The sequence below is a fragment of the Colletotrichum chrysophilum genome, assembly GCF_026319265.1.
Source record: "Colletotrichum chrysophilum strain AFK26 chromosome Unknown scaffold_19, whole genome shotgun sequence".
Lineage (NCBI taxonomy): Eukaryota > Fungi > Ascomycota > Sordariomycetes > Glomerellales > Glomerellaceae > Colletotrichum > Colletotrichum chrysophilum.
In genome coordinates this window covers 82,340-102,492 of record NW_026517306.1, presented here as the reverse complement: position 1 = coordinate 102,492, position 20,153 = coordinate 82,340, and the positions used below count along the sequence as shown (strand labels likewise).

Genomic DNA, 20,153 nt, shown 5'->3' with positions numbered 1-20,153 from the left:
AAAAAGGGAACAACAGGGGATATAACGACCGGGGAGGCGTGGACATGGGCGTGGGATTGGGACTGAAGGTGGGAGTGGGCGTTGACATTGGCGGGAGCGGGAAGACAGAGAACGTCCAAGCCTTCTCCCACTCCTCTCGTCCACCACCCACTTTCTCGCGCGGCTTCTGCTGCTGCTTCTGCGTCCTTTCCTCTCCTCGTCTAAATCAGAGGGGAGGGGAGACAGCCCCAGAGGGGTTGGGGGGTGCAAACAGCAAGCCTCGCGGTGGAGATGTGAGGAAAGTGCTGTGGATGCTGTGCGGTGTGGACAGGGGTGTGTGTGGACATGGTGGTGGGCAGTGAAAAAAAGATAAAAGCAAAAAAAAAGAAAAGAAAAAAGAGGAAAAGAGGGTGTGTGGGACAGCGCATGGGAGAAACGTGACAGGGGTCTCCTGCATTGTACCGCAGTAGATTAAATGACCAATGGCGGCACCAACTTGCAGGGCCGAGCTGGAGCAGCTGCCCAATCAGGCAGCCCTCGTCCGGGGCTAGCCAGCGGACAAGGATATTACCGGGATGCCGCCGGGTGTCCTCTCATCCAAGACCACTGAGTCTGGAGTCTTGAGTCTTGTCCTGAGTCCTGAAGGCCTGAGCCTGAGGAGTCAGGAAACCAGGCCGCGGCAGACAGACCAAGGCACGGCAGTGGCAGTCCCAAGTCCCAGTCACCCCAAGTCCTCACTTCGCTTCTCAGCCACCAACCACCCCCAAAAAAGCTTTGCACTCCAATTCCCGACTCCCTGCCCCCCCCCCACCACACCTCATCTGGGCCCTGCACCGGCCTGGCCACTCACTTGACTTGTTTGGCTCAAGGCGGTGTGGTAACCCATGGGTGAGGCAGAGAGGGTAGATGGGTAGACGACGTGGGAGAGAACAGAACGAACTGTGACAACTGATCTGAGCTGCGGCGTCGTGCCTGGATGGGAAGATAGCTCCATGTGGGAGCCCAGGTCTCAACTGATCCTGGCTGCTTGGGACATCAGTCCCGCGCTGCCGCTTGCAAGGCCCCATGTCGCTTGATGCGATGCTGGGTCTTGTCCTGGCTGCTCATGCCTGGCCTGCTCGCCGAGCTGCGCACTGGAGTTTGCCCTTCTGCCGTCCTGGCTCTGCACTTGAGACCTTGCCGCTGACCCATGTATCACCCACGTCCCAGGAACAACCAGGAACCCGGGCTACCCTCAGCCAGCAGTGCGGGATTGCCGTACTGAGTACGTCCTCAGACGGCCGCTAGACCAGCTGCTGGAATGTCGCCGGTACGCCTTTTCCTGGTAGCCAACTCAGAGATGATGGGGTCGTTGACTCCTCACGACAAGCGCTAGCCATGTCACCCTCGCCGCCGTTGCTCTAGGTGGGAACAATGGCAACAAACGTGCAGGACAGGCTTCTCCTCATCTTCATCTGGAGCTTGTCCACCGTCTTGTTTGGATCAACGTGACTTGCTCTTTGCCTCTTTTCCGCCGCGCCTCCCATCGCCATCGCTGGCAGTGGTTCTCGCCGATGCGATCGATGAGCAGACTGGGCCCTCGCAGATGTTCTCCCCCTGACAGCCGATTCCGAATCATAACGGCAAACGAAGCAGAGATGGATGCGCCGGCTGGGGCTTCGCTCGCGCAGTCACCATGATTGGAGAAGCTGTTGCCAGCCCCACCACAAGCTGCACCGCGGAGCAGAAAGCCACCCCACCACAACGCCTCCAGATCTCCACAATCGTCACCTCATCTTCATCTTGCTTTGCCAGGACATGCCAGCGAAAGGTACACTACCTCCGGTGGTTTTTGAGCTCATCGCCTAGAGCTTGCTCTGCTTCAGCCGATTCCTTTCGGCTAGCTGGCCTCTCTGCCCTTTCTTTCTTTTTTGTTCCCTCCTCTTTTGTGGTTTCCGATTCCTTCCTAACTTCCCTCCTCATCTGACGTGGACATGAGAGAAATCTTTGGGGCTTGCATGCCATGTCCCTTTGCCGCTCATGACGAGTACGAGGGGCAAAGGCAAGCCCAACCTCACCGAGGCTAAAAGCTGAAAGGTTGGTACCCGTTGTACTCGAGACAGCACTAGGCAACATAGGCAGGCCCGGGTAGCCGTTGGCCGCCGTTTGGCCCTGCGTGTACCTCATTTCCAGCGGACCAGCCACCACTTGGCTTCGCGCATGCGCCAGCTTCTCCCAGCTCCGTCCACCAGGAACGAGGAACAGCATCCGTACGGAGGCTGTTGGTCGCTGTGGCTCAAGGGGAAAAGCAAGCAGGCAGGCAAGCAAACATTGCTGCGTTGTGCGAGGGCCCCCGTAGGCAGCTCCGGAGACCTGACTGCGATCCCTCGCACTCCCAGCAGAACCGCGAGCGTGTCTCTGGAGCTTCCCAAGGTTCAACCAGCCCCCCGGAGCTTAACTTGGTTGGGTAGCACTCACCCTTCCTTGCCCTGCCCTGCCCAACCCTGGTCTGGCTTGCTTGCTGCCCACCACCTTTCTCCCCTTTGCCCGCCCTTCTCCAATTGCCCCCCCAACTTTGGAAAGGGTCAAAATGGAATGGCGCTGTGGCACGCTAGTCGGAAGGGCCCACTCATGCAATGAAGCCTGCGACAGCCCCGGTCATTGGTGAAACAGGAGCTACCCTGCCAATCTCACAGACTTTGGGTCCTGACCTGGTCAAGCTTGCGACGGCGTTGCGATCTTCTGGAAGCGACGGAAATCCCAGAACGCTCTCATGTTCTCGATGCCAGCAATGCGTGTCGCTCAAACCCTATCCTTGTTTGACCTGTTCTTCAACTCCCGCTTGAGAGCTTTGGGCGAGGTCCGTGTTTGCCGCCTGTCACGACTCGTCGTCACAGCAGATAGCCGAGTGACGAGTCTTCAGACAACTTAGACCGGTGTGCGGTCAAGCTGAAGCAGACAACCTTATGCACCCCAACGAGCTCGAGTAATTGACAAGAAAAACAAATGACAAAGGCAGGAACCACAGAAGGAATACGTAATCACATCGCCATGCAGCGACGCAAGGGGATATCTGGGAGGACAACAAGAGAAGGGGAAAGGAACTTACATTATCCGGCTCCTGCTTGTAGCCTCCGGAGGGCTGCCTGTTCTGCGCCATGGCTCTGACAGTCATGAGTTGATATCGAGGGGGTTTCTGTGCGCCTTCGTTAGCATCTGTCATCTGTAACTAGTGAACCTTGAACCAGGTCGTCCTAGGCGTCCCTGGGCTCTAGCCTGACTCCAACCATCCCAACGGGGATGTTCGATGTCCAGTGCCAGCAAACCTGGCGTGATATGGGATCGCCGCGAGGCGATGGTCATCCTGATGCCCAACAGCGCAGCATTCACCGCACCACTTGTGTCAAGGTTTTCCCCATCAACTCAGTTGGTGTCCAGACGCGCACCATGTAGATGCGGAGGCAGGCAGAGCCGTAGGCAAGCAAAATAGCTGGGAGAGCAGCTGGTTGTATTGTGCAGGCTGGGAAGGAGCTTGCTATGATGCTCACCTTGTTGGGAGGATTCGGTTCAGGCGTCTCGACGGATGCGTTGAATGAACTTCAGTTCGTGCAGATGTCAGGAAGCAAGAATTAACCCGTGATCTTGGGTAGGTATGTCCGATGTTGGAGACGGTGTGAAACAAAGATATCCCAGCTCGCTACAAATCGACTCAAGTCAGCATCTTAAGTGTTTTGTTTTCCGAACTTTGATCGGAGCAAATTCATGCGACCGCGACCAGAACACGCGACCGGGTTCCGACAGTGAGCCCCAGAAAAATAACACCCTTGACGGCAATCACACAAGGAAAGAGGCCCAAGAGGGGATGCGTTGAGTCGTGCAGACAGTCTTCATGCGCAGACTGCAACATGGGACGTTACCGAAATTGAAACGACGACGCGCTTGGGCGTCGAAGAAGCCCTATGTGGGCAGGCGCCGAACAACCAGGCCTTCAGATGATGCATCTTGAAATGTAATAATTTCGGATCCCCATCGGAATACGACAGAAATTGGACTGGAGCTGCCGCGCGCTAGGGAACAAGAGCGAGAAGGAGAGAAAAAAAATAATGACAGATAGAGAGGACGAAGACGGAGATTAGGGACGAAAAGCACGTACCTTGGGGAGTTAGGACGAGGCGTGTTAGATACGCGTCGACAGTTCCTTGTCGCCAGTAACGATGCAAGTATATCTGCGCAAGGCTGGTTGACCGTGGTCTTGGGTGGGTTTGATTCTGCAGCGTTTGCTTGTTGCAGGACGTGTGTATGGACGTGGGCGCGTTGTGCAGGGGGAGGGAAACCCAGCGATGCACGGAATTGAGGCTTGCGGCTTGGGTCAAGGAAGCTGGTAAGGAAGCTGTGGAAGGCGACGATTCTTCTGGCTTGAAGGGCGCTGCCGTAGCGTGGTGTAGTGCAAGGTCTTAGTGCTCTTGGAACCCTAGGCACTGGACTGGTTGATCCTGTTTAGGTAGGGTGCTGTGTGACGGTCTACCAATTCTCCGGGGACGGACCAGGGAGCTTGTCGAACGTTGTTCGCCGGGGCCGTGCGGACAAACCTGGGATGCGTCTGCAGGCTTTCTGTGTCCCGCTCACTGTGAGGTAGCCACGGGTTGAGCTGGGGGACCTGACCTGTGGTCTTGTCTGTGTTCCGAATTAGTTCATGCAGGCCAGCCTTGCCACGGGTAATCGCAAGAACGTCTGGTCTCGCAAGGGGAACCAGAAAGTACATCTGTCAAGCGGCTGGGGATGCGGCTTGAGACTGGGAACGCATACTTGGAGTGGACGGCCCTGTTCCTGAGCAGGGGTTGTCGTGCTGAAGAGTGGCACAAATGGATTTATGACGCAATGCAGACCCTGGATGAATAAGAAAAAGGTATGTTAGGAGACGCGGACGCTGCTGGGAACGAGGGAAGATATGGTGAGGGAGAGGAGAGACAGGAGAGAATGCCGGATATTTAGGCAGAGCCAGGGAGACTGAAGTGATTGGCAATGGGCCTCCAATAAGACCAGGGGGGAAGAAGAAAGGAAAGGGAAGGGGATTAAAAAAAAAAATCAGGTAGGATGACCGATAACGCCAACTCCCAAGCAGACGACGTTCCTTCAGCGAACCACTCGGCACATTTATTAAGGAGAAGCTGGGGTGTGATGGGCTGCCCCCAAGGGACGTCCATTGGACGATACAGAGGAACCCAAGAGAATTGTGGGAAGCGAAATCCCGGCTAAATATTGGGTGGGTAGCTGTTAGGGGAGCCTGCAAGAGAGGTGTGGACGGAACGGTCCCCCGGCTTGAGAATTGCCCAAGAAAATGCTAAAATAGCAGTGGTTGAAAGAGGATGTGCGTGATGTGCAAAAGTCTAGACTGAAGGCCATCTTCACCGCTTGCAGTTGTTCGTGGAGTTGAGTGGTAATAAACACCCACAATGTGCCCAAGGGCGGCCAGGGAAAACGGGGGAACGGCGGGGCCAGATATGCCGCCAGGGGGTAGAGGGAAGGGGAAGTGACAGATGTTCGGTCCTCCAAAGAAGGTGTGGCTGACTTACCGGTGAGATTCCGTGAGAATAAGCTTCGTCGACAGCTTGAGATGGAGTTTGGCAGGCCACTATCTTGAGGGTCTAAGGTAGCTTCAGCGTTGATACCGCCTGGGGAAGACCGTAAGCCCTTGTGGCTTGTAAGGTACAGAAGCTGCTAACACAGGGGCGGCTTGAGATAGCCTGGTGGACCGGTACCTGTCAAAGAATCGCCAACCGTTAGCAAAGAGTCGAACCCTTGTCCGCGCACAATACCCTGACCAAACACCCTGGGAGGAATGAGAGCAGGGGGGACGACACCAACCTCAGGGACCACGAAGACCACGAGGATGAGGGTGCTCAGACGTTATGGAGTTGGATCGCGTTGCCGCTTTCCAGTCCAATTGACGCAACGACGTTGATTTGTATGCGCGCAGTAGGACGTACGTTGTACAATGTGCTGTACCAGGTGTCGCAGCTTCAATGGACCAACCTGCGAATATCGGGCTGAGAAAGGCGTGCTGATTGGATGCGATACGCGCTGTGCGATGTAGAGCAGAATATCTTCACGAACTCGCAGCCGTCTGCCGCGGTGTGGCGATGTCTTTGACTGATCCAATTGCTATATCTGGGAGACGGCCCGGGCTGCTGGAACGCCCGTGGTAGTACGGATACTGCGCAGGCCCTGCAAGGTAAGGTAGGTCGGGTGTGAGGTGTGAGAGAGAGAGAGTGTGTGTGTGTGCGTGTTCCTGTAAGTCGGTTCGCTGTGACGCTAAGTAAATCAGGGACTGCCCTGGCCCTACAGCCGGTAGGTCGCGCGAAGAAGCCAGAGGCACACTGTTCGAGAACGCCCCCAGCAGATTGGATGGGATGAGATGCTGTGGAATTTGGGTCGGCGACACAGCGATGCGCAGGGATGATCGTGGACGGGCTCGGTTTGATCTTTCTGTCGCGCAACGGTCAAAATTAGCACCATTTGAACGAACGCTAGGTAGAAAGCCCCAACAAGCGTCATGACACGAGGAGGTTGCAAGCCACGTTATTTAGACAACGACACTGGGGATGGCGCAAGACACCAAGCGTGTGCGGATATCTGCTAGTGGAGGTCTCGCCTTGGACGAGATAAAAGACATGACATGGGACGTGAGATGCTCCTGGTTTGCGCCTGTAGCCTTCAGTTTGCACCCACTTAAGGGCTGCGGATGCCCACTTCGATCTGCCAACGTATCGCAAGTTTTGCAATGCCCACCAGCCAGCCAGCCGGCGGGCGGGTAGATTGGCAGCGATTCGAATGAATATCTCATGGAAAATGGCGTGGGTGGCGCGTGTTGACTCAGGTCAAGCATCAGGGAAGAAGGTGGTTGGGTGCGATTGGGGGGAGGTAATGATATCCGGGGTTGAGAAGGTGACGGACCCGTCTGGAGCTGCGACATGCGAGAGAAACAGCGACTCACATTGGAAAAAATGGTCAGGGCGGACCTGATGACCGGTTCCTGAATCGCAGCTCGGCTTCAAGGTGCACTGAATTAGGAGTGTTTCAGTAAAGGGTGACAGGCACTCGGCTGGTCTTCCTGTTGTTTCGCGTCGAGACTTCGCGGGCGGGAAGAAAAAGAACGGATCGTTCCAGGGCGCGTTGTCCCAGCTTGGATCGATATTGTGGTGGTGGATGTCAGATATGCGACAGGAAAGTGCTCTGTATGACGAGTCGAAGGCGAGGCCCCGTCTGCCAGCGCGAGAGAGACAAAAAACCTTGCACGGTGACTTTTGCTTTTGTTGCGTCTAGCGGATGCTTCAAACTGAAGATTGCCGCGATAAGCGAAATGCGGGCGCACAGAATCAACGGGGAGTCGCTGCTGTTTCTGAAGACTGAATACAGCGTTAGACTTTCCAAATGGGCGTCGTTGAATTTGAAGTTGAAGTCCAAGTCCAAATCGAGGCGATGTTGAGTTGCTGCAGGGAATGGAACGGGGGGTGGACGGGAAGGCAGGACAAGGAAGGCGAAGACAAGACCAGGCAAGGCAGGCAAAGGCAAGGGCGACTGATCGGGGCTGGCCAGGGGGTTTGGAAGTCACGATGGAGCTGGAACACGCCCACTGAGGTGCACATGGGACACGTGCTTGCCGACCGGGGCTCGGCTGAGGTAGGCAGGACGTGGACGGGAGGCAAGAATGGAACCAGCAGGACCTCACCTCTTTCCCGGACCGTTGGCTTGGCTTTCCATAAGGCAAGAACGAACGTCAGATGAATGTTCATAAGGCAGGTAAGGTAAGGTAGGTACGGGAAAGAACGATTGGGCTTTGACTTTGGTGTTGCGCCTCAGTCCAGCAGGTCAACCTGCCATGATCACCCAGCGTGCGAGTCCAGTGACGTCCTCTCCCTCCTTCGACAGCCCAGAGCCCAGAGGTACTCGTACGAGACACACGGTATGCAGATTCCACGGCTTTCACGAGCAGGCTTGTTCGCTTCTAGATGGCGTCATGGCCATTTGTAGTGCACCATCAAAATCACAAGTGACTATCCAAAGTTGCAACGGCCGACGGTCCCCTCAAGCGGTGCGGTGCGGCGCGGGAAGCAAGGTTGACGGCACCGTCAAAACTGGGCAGTAGTGCATCGTCCGCAGTCCAGTCTGAAGGAACGGGCCCGGGTGGCAGCCTCAGGGATACCTGATTGATGACAGGTGAAGAAGCCCTCAGGAACCAGAACCAGATCATCCTGAAGCTTCTGCGCCTGGGGCCGCGGCACATGCGGAGAAAGACAAACATAGAGACGGCTCCTGCCAGTGTGTCTGGGATGCTACTAGGTCCACGGTCATTTCATTCCACAAGCCATCCGTACCGGTGTCCAGCGACCTGGTCTCCCGGCCCTGGCACGAGGTGCGAGCCAGTCGGGAAGTTCAGGGGCTGCGCTGCTCGTACGGGGGTTCAGGTGGTGGAGTGAGAGCTACTGGGAAACGTGCCTAGGTACCGGGGGGGAGCGGACGGCGAAGGGTGTCGGCGAGGACCAGGGCCAGAGGCAGCCCACCTTATTCTGCTAGACGAGTCTGGTTAGTCCAGTCGAATAAACGGCAGCTCTCCCACGGTTCTGGTGCAGACCTTGTCAACGGTGTCTGTACCTTTTTGGGGCTTGTTGGGTTGCTAGATGCTGGATGCTGGACGCCGGCCGCCGCCGTAAGGACCACGTTGGAAACCGTACTCTGTACCCTGCATAGCTTATTATTCAGATTAAGGCACGGGGATGCCTGGAGCAGCCCTTCCTGCGGATATGCATACAGCGAGGAGCACCGCAATCGCGACCAAGTACGTACGGATATGTCATCGCCCTGACATATACACTCAAGTCTGAGGCTGCAGTCACGACTCGAAGCCTCCTTACATCGGTGAGGACAGCGCTGGGTCTTTGACTTTGTGCTTGCGTTTTTCCGAACCAACCTGTCTGCCTGGAAAAAGAATGGGACGAGCTAAATACCCTTTTTGGTCTTTTTTCTTTCTTTCCCTCAAAGCAAAGTACCTACCTCTGGTGACCCGCTGGCTGATGACCGGTGGGTTCCGGGAACAAGGATTGGGTCTCGGTGCATGTCCAACGGTTCGTGAGCCGGTTCGAGAAGTGACAGGAGACGGCGGGGCAGGCCAAGGCATCTAGTGTATGAAGTACTCCCAAGTTGTCGTAGCTCGCCAGTGGAAAGTCGAAGACCCAGGTAATTTAGTCTTCATATCCAGAGGGGGGCAAACTCCAACCGGCTGGTCTTGGTGGCTTTTTCTGACTGGCGGTAGCAGGCATGGCCCGCACGCCGCGCTGGAGCTTGCTTCTAAGCGACCGGCTAGTCCTGCCTTAGCGACGGAGTTCGCCGTCGTGGGCAGAAAATATTGGCAACAGTTCTGCCATGCTTTGCATGCCTATGCAGCGGCGTATGCGCGTTATCAGCTTGTTCTGGTTGGCGACGGTACATTCAGATACCTCATGGTATCCCAAGTTGTTAAGGCTTTTGGTCTGAAAGAAATACCATAGAGCCACTTTAAAAGAGTAAAAACTTTGAGGCCAGAAGCCAGCGGGATATAGCCAACAGTCCTCATGCGGAGCTGATCTTGGGACCACGTTACGCCATCGATAGCACTGAAGCATTGAGCACAGCGCATCCGTCGTCAGATTATGCAAGCGTACTGGATGCCCATCGCGCTGCCGACTGTCGTGTCGACCGGAAAGCAGCAAGGCAGTCCAAGCACTTGCATTGGATAGAGTGCACTCTGTGTGCTGTCGGCTGTGCTCTGAATCCGGCCAAAATCTGCTTCTCGAAGCTGTGGGCGAGTCGTGGGACGCGGAAATGGTTGCATATTGGGTAAGGAGCGGCTAACACGTCCACCCACGTTGGGGGCCATTATCAAACGGGACATGTTCCCCGTCCGCAATGTAGGCCGATCGTCCATGGGCTCAACTCCAGACCACCGGCGAGATTGGACATACGCAATGCTGGCTGCCATTTGATTCTGAGCCATGCCGTTGACGGAACTTAATCACCGCCATGCAGCTGCAGCTCGTGCCGCTGCTAGACAGTTCTGGAGCTAGTAAACTATGTCGTCGAGACGTCAAGAAAGCCAAAGCCGTCTGCGCTTATTTTTTTTTTTCCCTACCGCCGCGGCGCCGGCGTTGTTGCCGTTTGACACGGCCATTCTGCATCGGGCAAAGTTCTGAGAGAGGCGCGTCTTGGGGCTAGGGGCCAGAGTACATCGGCACTCGTGTGTCCCTCTCGCAACGCAGTAAGGTTTCGATGGCAGACGTCCTGCCGGGGCTGGAGACGCAGACGTCCCGAGGCGAAGGTGGGCGTGGCGCCGGTAACAAAGACAATCTCCAGCCACTGGCAGCCAGCACGCCTTGCATTGGACAACGCGGTGGAAGGAGTTGGAAGCGTTCCAAGTCCCGTTGTGATTGATTCAGACTAGGCTATGGCGATAGCGATGATGTGATGGGCTGCATGTGCTTCATGATGAGTACAGTGTACGCCCTCAATCGAGTACGAACACCGCCCCAGTACAACAGTGCGTATTGGTCGAGGGCTCGTAATCAAAGTGCCTTGGTGTGAATGTTGGTTGCATCCAGACGGACTTTGATGCGCCTCTTCTTGCCGTCCATCTGGGAGTTAGTTCGACCAAACCCAATGAACTGCGCAAAAACTTTGCCTGCTGCGCCATCTCGTTGTTCCTGGAGCTATTTTTAATCCTCCCGAGTCGTGGCGTCCAGCCAGGCTGCTGGTTCGACCACGCACGCCAACCCATCAGCCAACGTCGTTTCTGCTCTCGTCTCCCTGGGACCGGCAGGAGGAGACGGACTCTTTTTTTTTCCCGGCCTCCCTTCGTATCGCCGTGGCATACGGGGCCCAAAGCTGCAGAAAAAGCAACACATCCGAACTATCCAGTTGTCGCAGACGTGCCGCGCCGCGGAAGTCGTCCGGTCAAGCACGAGGAAACCCGGATGGCGTAGATGCAAAGAGGGAGGGGAGGAGGGGACGGGATGACAAAAGGCGCGTGGAATGGACACGCAGGATTGCGCAGAGAGCGAGAGCGAGTCGCAAACGTCACGTTCTCGTGGGCCACGGCCATCGGAGCTGGGTCCTCGCAGGACTCGACGCGTCATTGGTGCTTTTTTGCGACCGAGCCCATGGCTCTCAGACTGGCTCCGTCACCCCGTCTTTCTTATTCCTCCCCGCCACTTCTCGTGTAGAGGAGTCGTCCGAAATGGCCCCGACATGGAGAATTGAGGTAGGCAGTGACGTGATTTGGTTGATTGCACCGGCTGCTGGAAATGTGTCGAATCGAATCGTTTCGATTTCGCGGCAAAGAAGAGATGTAGAGTCCAGATGAAGGCATGTCGGTCTTGATCCTGCTGCGAAGCCGGTGTGTTTGTAGGTGTGATGTGGTACAATGCACCATGCATGTAGTTGCCTCGCCATGCATCTTCGTAACTGAGGGGCATTGCATCGTGAACATACGGCGGTAGATAGGCACGGTTGCCCGCCGCCTGATGAACTACACCGCCACAAGTACAAACCGTGCTTCTGCTTGCAGCTGTGGCTGATCTCAAGTGGGGCACAGGGCAGCCTGTGTAAGGCACCTATTGAGCACTGCTTCCCTCCAGTAGCTAGCTATCTCGGACGCCATGGCTGTCTCTCACCTTGAAGCAATTTATTGCCTTGAATGACAACAACATGGCAGGGTGCCAGCGAAAAGCAGCCCTCTGTCTTCACCACTCTATCAGGCATCGCCGCCTCATATTATTCACGACCAACCACTAGCTGGCATCGTCGCCCCTGGCCCTCGGAGAATTTGCTGACCCGTGGATGGCTGTGCCAGTTCGCCATGGGATTCAGGTATCAATATGCCACCGAGATGGTGAATAGTGCAACGATACTTCCATGATTATGAATAGGATGCCTTACCACAGACAGGGATGTGCTGCCACTCGGGCGCCGAGATTCGATCCAAGCAAACAACAGACGACAGCATGTTTAAAGATGCATAGTATGCATCCAAGCAAAGCTGCTGCCGCCTAAAGTCTTTGATGAATTGACGACTTGACCTGAATACGACCGAGCAGATTGGTACCGCATACCTACGATTTGCCTTCATGTTCTTCACAAGTCCACCGCCATCGACCGCCACACATTCAGCAATGATGGCAATTCGTACGGACGCCCCTGCCGTCACCACAGCACGGCTGCATGGCGCGAAACCATTTTTTGCCACCGCGGCTGCACCAGGATTCCTGAAGTGGGCGGCTGGGGGTGAGGCAGCGGCAGGGCATCTCTGGACTGTGACCAGCCTGGGATGTGGGCGTGGCTGCCGCGCCGCGGGTGGGCGTCGTCCGGCATGGGCTATCCGTTTGGACGGTGGAAAGGGAGCACTGGGCTTGGACTAGGGCGCTTCTCCAACTCCTGACAGCCCAGAGGAACCTGGCAGACCCCGCGAAGCTTGAACAAACGGGTCTCACTCACATTCATCAGGACGAACTGCTGCTTCCCTTGAAGACTGAGCTAAAACACACGACCAAGATGACGACGAGGGTGGCATGGTGCCATTGCTGGGCTAGGAGCCTATCTGATGAATCTTTCTGGCACCAGCTTCTTCAGGTGCCTCGCCGTGAAGCTACGAGCACCACCTAGGCATGCATACCTGTTACTTATGCAATACGGATACGTTGGTTCAGTCTTGCCCCGGACCTCATCTCCACATTGGGGGCCAGCGGACGGCGACTAGACCATATTGAATGCGAAAACAATCGCACTCGGCAGCACGAAATCACAGTCCTGACCATTTACTGCACATTGTCGCAGTCAGTGCAATCTCTGCTACGCGATCTGCTCTGCTTTTCCTTGACCTTGGGTACGAGGATACCGGACAGACTACGGCAACGCCGCAACGAGCAACATTGGAGGAAGCAAGTCGATACCACTAGCGGCGCAAGCGGGCGGTCGGATTACTACGCAACGCAGCTACAGTGTCATTCAAGCCATATGAGCCCCACAGCAGCGCAGCCATTGTGAGGCCTGGCGGCCCCCGTTCTGCCCCCTGCCAATCAATCAGGCTCCTCGTACCCAGACCAAGACACCGCAGGATCAGAGTCAGCCTGCCACTGCTACGGTACTTGGCTTGATGACATTGACAAGTCCATCTGTGCATTCCACCGTCGTCACGCCTCACGTTCTTCCAAGAGAGAGAGAGAGAGAGAGAGAGAGAGACATGGATATCCCTTCTACGTACAGGACCAAAACTACCAAGTTCCAACGGCTGGCAGCGGTTAGGTGCCACGTTATCTGCCAGGCAAGCGAGCCAAAGTTCCACCAGTCAACGCCAGAAACGGCGGCCAGTCCGACTAGCAAGCGTTGCCGCATTCGTCCTCCAGTTGGGCTTTCGACAGCGAGCGAGTTCAACCTCCATCGAGCAACAACACGTCGGTGCTGTCGAGTTGCTCAACCTCCACAAATCGATTCCAACTCACTGGATAGGAGTCGTGCCGGTTGACGCGTTGACTGGGATCCTCTCAGCATCCTTGCGTGGAGCCGCCCTGTCGGCAAAGCTCGCCCCTTGATATTCTGCGGCCCACATCGACCTCCTTTCGTCTTGGAGGACTTTTACACCCTCGCAAACTTCGAGAGGTGCAGCATGTCAGTGCGTGCGCATTGCAGGCACAACCAGACCTCAGCCAGGGGGATGGGGAAGGGTCGAAAGGTAGGGGCCTGGCGGTGTCTGCTTGCTTGCCCCTGTCCCGTTCCCCAAGGTCCCATTGCAGCCCTCTGCGGTGCAGATTTTGCGGTACCCAATCCATCTGTCCCTCTCTTCTCTGCCGGCATCCTTGTAAGCCACGCCATACCCGTCCAATCGTCAGATTCAATAAAAATTTGACGGTATCTCCTCAGTGTATCTGAAGCTCTTCAGATATCAGCGGCTTGAAGATACATGTTACCAGACGTCTTTCGATAAATAGCCCTGGGGCTCTGTTTCTTGGTTTCCTGGCCACTGATTGCATGAGACGACCTGAACTACAGAATATGATTTATGCACTTCACGGACATTCCGCTTGGATACGACCTCTGACTCTCGAGCGCAAAGCCCTGCAGAAGCCATCCTCCCACCCTTTATGCTTATTAAACCCTAGGAAAATGCACTTGTTCGCCTCGTATCTTCTATTTTGCCCCCCTGTTTCTCTCAATTTATCCATCGTCCGCAGTGGCATCTTGCATCCTGTCAACCCAGTCGAAAGATTTGCTTCAGCCTTACGCAGCCTCTCTGCGCGGCTGAAGACGGGCCTGCCGTCACCTAGGGAGGGACATGTTGTACTGATAGCTGCAAGGTTGAGTACGGGCAGACTTGACACCCAGCCCTGTTAGAGATCTCCCCAGAATCCACTGGACAAACTGATGGCGTTGCGCCCTTGTCTGTCAGCCAAGGTCAGGCCTGGCAGGCCGACAGTTGTACTCAGCTGGATTTCTACTGCGTAATATGTCAGTCGCGAAGCTGGGGCGATAGATCCCGCACACCGACTGACAGGCATTGCAGTTCCACCCAGGCAGGCACAACCCGAAGCAATTCGCTGCAACGGTCACTTCTAGGAACGACGATCATTCACTCGGTGCATGGACTTGCGTATTCGCCGTTTTTGTAGGATCGGTTGGCATCAGGATTGACGCTTTGGCCGTCGGATGAGACTGCTATCGAAAGATCAATACCTCACGCTTAGAAGCTGAGGACTGGCGAGTATCACTCGCATCCGAGTGACAGGGTCGAACATTGGAATGTCAACCGACGAAGCGTCCACCCTGAAGAAGATAACAAGTTCGCGAAAAACGCGATTGTCATTGGATTGGGCTTTTGTGAAAATGAGTATCAGAGTCAGTGAAGCCCAATCGTGTGTTGTTTTCAACTTCCTCTATCATCCCGAGTAACTCGCGCTGAGGAGGACAGCTGCGGGTAGCCCAACATCTTGATAGGCATTTGGGTTCACTTTCCGATTTGACGAGCCATGAACAGCCATGTGTCTTTGTGTTTCTACGATGCGCCGTTTTGTATTGGTTGAGCGCTGCTGGGCGGAAAGTATCATCCAAGACATCACCAACTTCCTCCAAGACATTGAAGCCGTTTGTGGGGACGATGAGCTGGATTCCAACAAGTGGGGAAGAACCGTTCGTCACGGGATGTGGTCTCGCCGCCACGCCATGTGCATAAGTTCTTGACGGGGAGCGAGACAGCCTGTTACTGTCCGCATGGCAAGCATGCAGTTGATGTCTTTGGTAGACTGACACGTTCACTCATCATGTTTGCAGCTGCCGTTGAGTGTATGCACTCTCACCGCCCAGTCGACGACAGCTCACCGCTGCAACACCGGGGCGGTCAGGGAGGTTTGATAGGGTCTCGGTATCCTTTGTCTAGTTAAACACATTGACCGAGACATCGCTCATGTTCGCAAACGCTGCGAACGAGGCCATGCCGCCGTGTTCTAGGCTCTGTGATCGGCGGTCTGTTTTGACATTCTCGGGTGATGTATACATACGTGAGCGGTGCTGAAAAGGGACGGCACCAAGTGGCATTCGCCCGTCACTCCATGTTATTGGGCAGACGAAGCCCACTCTGGACGAGTTGGCGTTGTCAGCCATGTTGTGAACAACAGCACCGAAATGCATAGTAGTCAATGTTGGTGCTGCAAGGAGACGTGTTACTGAACTTTATGAACTGGCACTACTGAACGCGAAATGACAGAGGCTGCCTTCAATCTAGCCAGCCCAGATTGCGGAACTCCCAAGTGATCGCCATCCGGGAGCATTGTCAAGACGTGAGCGGACAGGTCACTTGCTGGTTGTCCGTATATTGCCCCCAATCATTGGTGATTCAGTGCCACAGTCTGGATATTGCCAATATCGGGGGAAAGGTGCACAAACAAGCAGTAGTTGACCATCGGCCAGGCAGTCATGACAAAAGGCGTTTGAGGGCAGCTCTGTCACAGAGCTTGGTCCCGGCTCTACTTCCTCTTCGCGGCCAAAATCAAGTTTCGGTGATGGTCCGGCAACCTATTTGGACGCTGGTCGGAGGCGCAGTTCGACGCATATTGCGCCTGGGCTTCGTGAGCGCAGATTAGAAGAACACAGAGTCATCGCCAAGGCAATCTCTCGGAGCAGACACTCGATCCTCAGTCCCGATGGAGATGAATGGACCTCTTGGTGGGGATGTCTCCAACGACGAGTTCTGAAGCACTCATGCAAATACCGGCTGATAACGTGAAAGCGGTTGGTTACAAAGTAACTCGCTTGGGGTTCTAAACGGTATCCTTTGAGATTGAGAGTACCCGACTCGTTTGTTAGGAAGGGTTTTGGTATTTCCGCCAATCTTCCCAGATCGCCGTCCAATTTCAAAGACTATGAGAGCCTGGCCCCGGTTCTGAGGAATTGGAAGAACCCCAACATATTTAGTCAAGTCTCTTGTGCTGCTCTAAACAATCCGTTGATTCATGTACCTCGATATGGCTGTGATGAAGGCATCTCAAAGTCGCGGCGAGCTTCAGCTTGCCCAAGCCTGACAGACAGACGCGCCGCGATATCTTAGCGCGTCTATGCTGGTCAAGGGCCCTGGTAATTCCGGGTCGGTGGGAATTCCCAGGGCCATTGTCCACTCAAGCTCGCCGTACTCCGCCGTCGGGGGGGCCCTCGACGCGTCCGGCGAGCGCTTTTGCCCAAAAAGGTTTAAAGGATGAAGAAATGAGGTGAGAGTCCTGAAAACACCACCGAGCTTCCCCTGCATGATGCAGTGGTATTGGTGACAAGCATCATTCCACTATATTTAGGCATGCGGGCCCTGGGGATGAGGTGCGAGGGGGCCTTGGCATGGATATCCATGCCGGACCAGGCCTGGGATTGAGGACAGCATCGTTGTATCTTCTTGTTCTCTGTCTTGCCCTCTTTTTTCTTCGGCCTGCGAACCTGGCCTTGTCCTTCTCCACGTGGGGGTTACGTTTTGATAGACCGCATTCCTGGCCGCTGCTAAGGGAGCGTTCCTTTTTCATCAACTTGCTGCTGGGTTCGTGGTGCCAAGGTTCCTGCTTTTTTGGAGATGCCGACCCCAACTCTGGGTGACGGGTTCATCAGGAGCGGGTATGCCTTGCCGCGGTATACCAGAGCGACGATATTGAAACCCCCCAGGCAGCCGGTGGGCAGAATACCCTTTGCGTGGAACAATGAGACGTCGAGCGGGTTCGCATTTCTGATGTCGATGTGACCTCGAAATGACGGGGAGAACCCTTGTCGACGAGAGAGTCGGACAGAGTCAGTGAGTTGAGAGGGAGAAAGTGGGCAGAAAAAAGGGGTCCTGGGGCCGCCGGGTTTCGACGACATGGGAGGCGGCTGTGGAGCGACGCGTCTGGGAGACAGCGGACGCGTCGAGCGTTGTGACCGGGTATCTGGTATGCCCACGCAGAGGTAGGAGCAAGTTGGCCTTGGTTCATTGAATCCGGGAGACTCAAGAATGACGGATGTCGGTTACAGGTCAACTTGGTGACATTGCTAGACAACTACAAGTTGCCCGGGTTGAGGTTGACTAGCTGCCAGTGAAGTTGAGCTGTCGAATCTGGTGCCGTGCCGTCAACTCATAAGATAGACAGTTTAACTATGAGCGTTGCAGGAAGAGTCACAAGAGCACACTTGTGAGATTCCAACTTTGGAGGAATTCTGAAGTATGCGGAAAGGGGGTCGCTCAGTCCGTGATGTCCCTCTTCTTCGCCGTGGTTTATGTGAAGTACATGAGTGCTGCCCTGACCGGGGCTGTTAGGAGTACGTCGTTGCTCGTACATAGATCAGCTACAACTATCAATGACCTTCAAGAGACGGTCTTATGTTGGAAGATACTAAAGACCAGAATACTGCAGGCGTTGCCATGTCTCCTGGCGACGCCATTTCAGATATCAGTGTCGTGTTCACCTGGTATTATCGGGTCTCAAAGACGAATTCAAGGGAAATGATTACCGGCTCAACGCGATATCCAAAAGCCTCGACTTCTATGCCATCAACGGGGGCCATGTAGAACATAGCTGTCAAGATGAGATACGTCTCGGTGGTCCAATATACGACGAGGCTATTCTGATTGCGATCATAAGAAACGAAATGAAGATGCCGGGCAGGTTCTGTCCATCCGACATTCATTGACAGAGAGGCAAGCTGTGATGACGTTTGCTGTTGACGACTCCTGTCACAGTGGAGCTTGGCCGTTATCATTGAGCAAGTCAACAAGAGAGTGAACTCTTTACACCGCTGCAAATTGACACAAAACTTGTTGAGAAACCTCCAAAATTCCCATGTCTGATTTCCAGACGTATGCTTACTCCTACAGCCCTCTAGCTTCACTTTCAAGTAGATCGAACACCGATATGATGCCACGACAAGAATGAAGATGCTAAACATCTCATAAAGGAAACCATGAGACGAGGCGAGAGTTGCGAGGAGACTGCTTGGAGGTACTTCCTAGCGTTACTGCAACGAAGCTTGTAAAGGCAATTCAAATGCAATGCATGAAGGGTTGTAGCGCTGAAAGCTAGCTGAACAATCAGTCCTGCTTGGACTTGGTGCGCAATTTCATAAACTGTCGAGGGCTATAGATGATATCGACAGTCGTGACAAAGACAGAACATATTCATTCGGCCAGTAATCATCTTGTCTTCATGTCACCGGACTTCCTGTATTCAAACAATGTCTTTTGATTCGCATAAACAGAGGACCTGGATCTACGTAATTTTCTCAGACTACAAAATCTGCCCCTTTTATCAGTGAGCTTTAGGTTTTGGGCCTGAACAAAAACATGCCACAACTCTTCACTCCACCAAACATGTTACCATGTCTATACCGACTTTAGCCTCCGCACACCATTTGATACTCTTGATCATACTAATGGCATGGTAGGGTTTGGGTCGAACGGGCGGAAAGGGTTAAGGAGATAGTGCGGCTGTGACTGGGTAACAGTGTTGGTCGCGGTGACTGTGACTTCTGCTGGGGCAACGGTGACACTGTTGGTTGCTGTGACCGTGACTTCTTCGGGGGCGGCGGTGGTAGTGGTGAAATCGGACGAATAAGTGCTGGATGATGGCGATCCTGGGGTAGAGACAGAAGAAGTAGATGTTGAGGTCGACGTTGACGATGCTTCTGGGATAGAGATAGGAGCGTCGGTTGATGTCGATGTTACGGTCGACGTTGACGACGCTTCCGGGGTAGAGACGGGGCCATCGACCGAAGTTGAAGTCGAAGCCAAAGGCGAGGGGGAGGCTGTGATTGTTGTGGCGACGGTGACGGTGGTCGTAGGATCACAGCTCATCGAAGCACAGGAAGTTCCAGTAGCAGTGCTATCAGGAGCGCTGGTAATTACAGCGGTAGTAGTTGTCTCCGCAGGTGTATCGATAGGAGTAGGAGCGGGAGTTGAGTCAGAAGTTCCAGTGGTAGTAGCGTCGTCTGGCATGTAGACTGTTTCTGTGATCGTTGCGGTGTTGGTGACCGTGATCATGGCCGTGGTAGTCTCGTCAGGAGTACTAGTAGTAGTCGGAGTGGGAGCAGCAGTCGAGCTGATAGTGCTCGAGCAGCTCCTCGACCCGGTGGGAACAAGGGGACTGTTGGAAGCCGGACTACTCGTTGAGAGCGGAGTGCTCGTTGAGAGCGAAGTGCTTGTGGACGGCGAAGTGCTCGTGGACGGAACATTGACGGTGTTCTCGGGGCGGTTCATGCAATCCCAGGTGCATTTCATTGTGTCCGCATCCCCTATCTTGTTCGCATCCCCTATCTTCTTGACCCAACAGTTTACGATGCACTGGTGCATGTTTTGCTCAGGTCCTTGAACGTTGTCTTCGAAGTTCGGGCCATCCGACGTGATGTTCTTGCCGGCGGCCGCCGCAAGCTTGACGAGACTGGGCCGGGCTGATTGAAAGTTAACCGGCTTGGCCATCGCCAAGGGCGCCAACAAGATGGCGCCTGTGATGATGAAGCACTTCATGGTGTGAGATCGGTGAATTTCCGCAAACAAGACGGGAAAGGAGGGCACGATGATGAGAGATGAGGACAAAGAAAAAGGGGAAACATCAGGCGTCACGTCGTGTTCATTTATAAATCCGCTTACGCTGATACAATCGAGGAGGCTTCCAACACTC

The 20,153-nt window shown here is 54.7% G+C and overlaps 1 protein-coding gene across 1 annotated transcript; it reads right to left on the bottom strand.

Annotated features, from left to right (window-relative positions):
* Positions 1 to 19,634: 19,634 nt before the first annotated feature.
* COL26b_003411 (uncharacterized protein) lies at positions 19,635 to 19,999 on the bottom strand (the record flags this gene model as incomplete). The annotated part of the gene is made up of 2 exons (XM_053176308.1): positions 19,635 to 19,691; positions 19,712 to 19,999. 2 exons carry the CDS (start codon positions 19,997 to 19,999, stop codon positions 19,635 to 19,637), a joined length of 345 nt encoding a protein of 114 aa, XP_053039657.1.
* Positions 20,000 to 20,153: the final 154 nt, after the last annotated feature.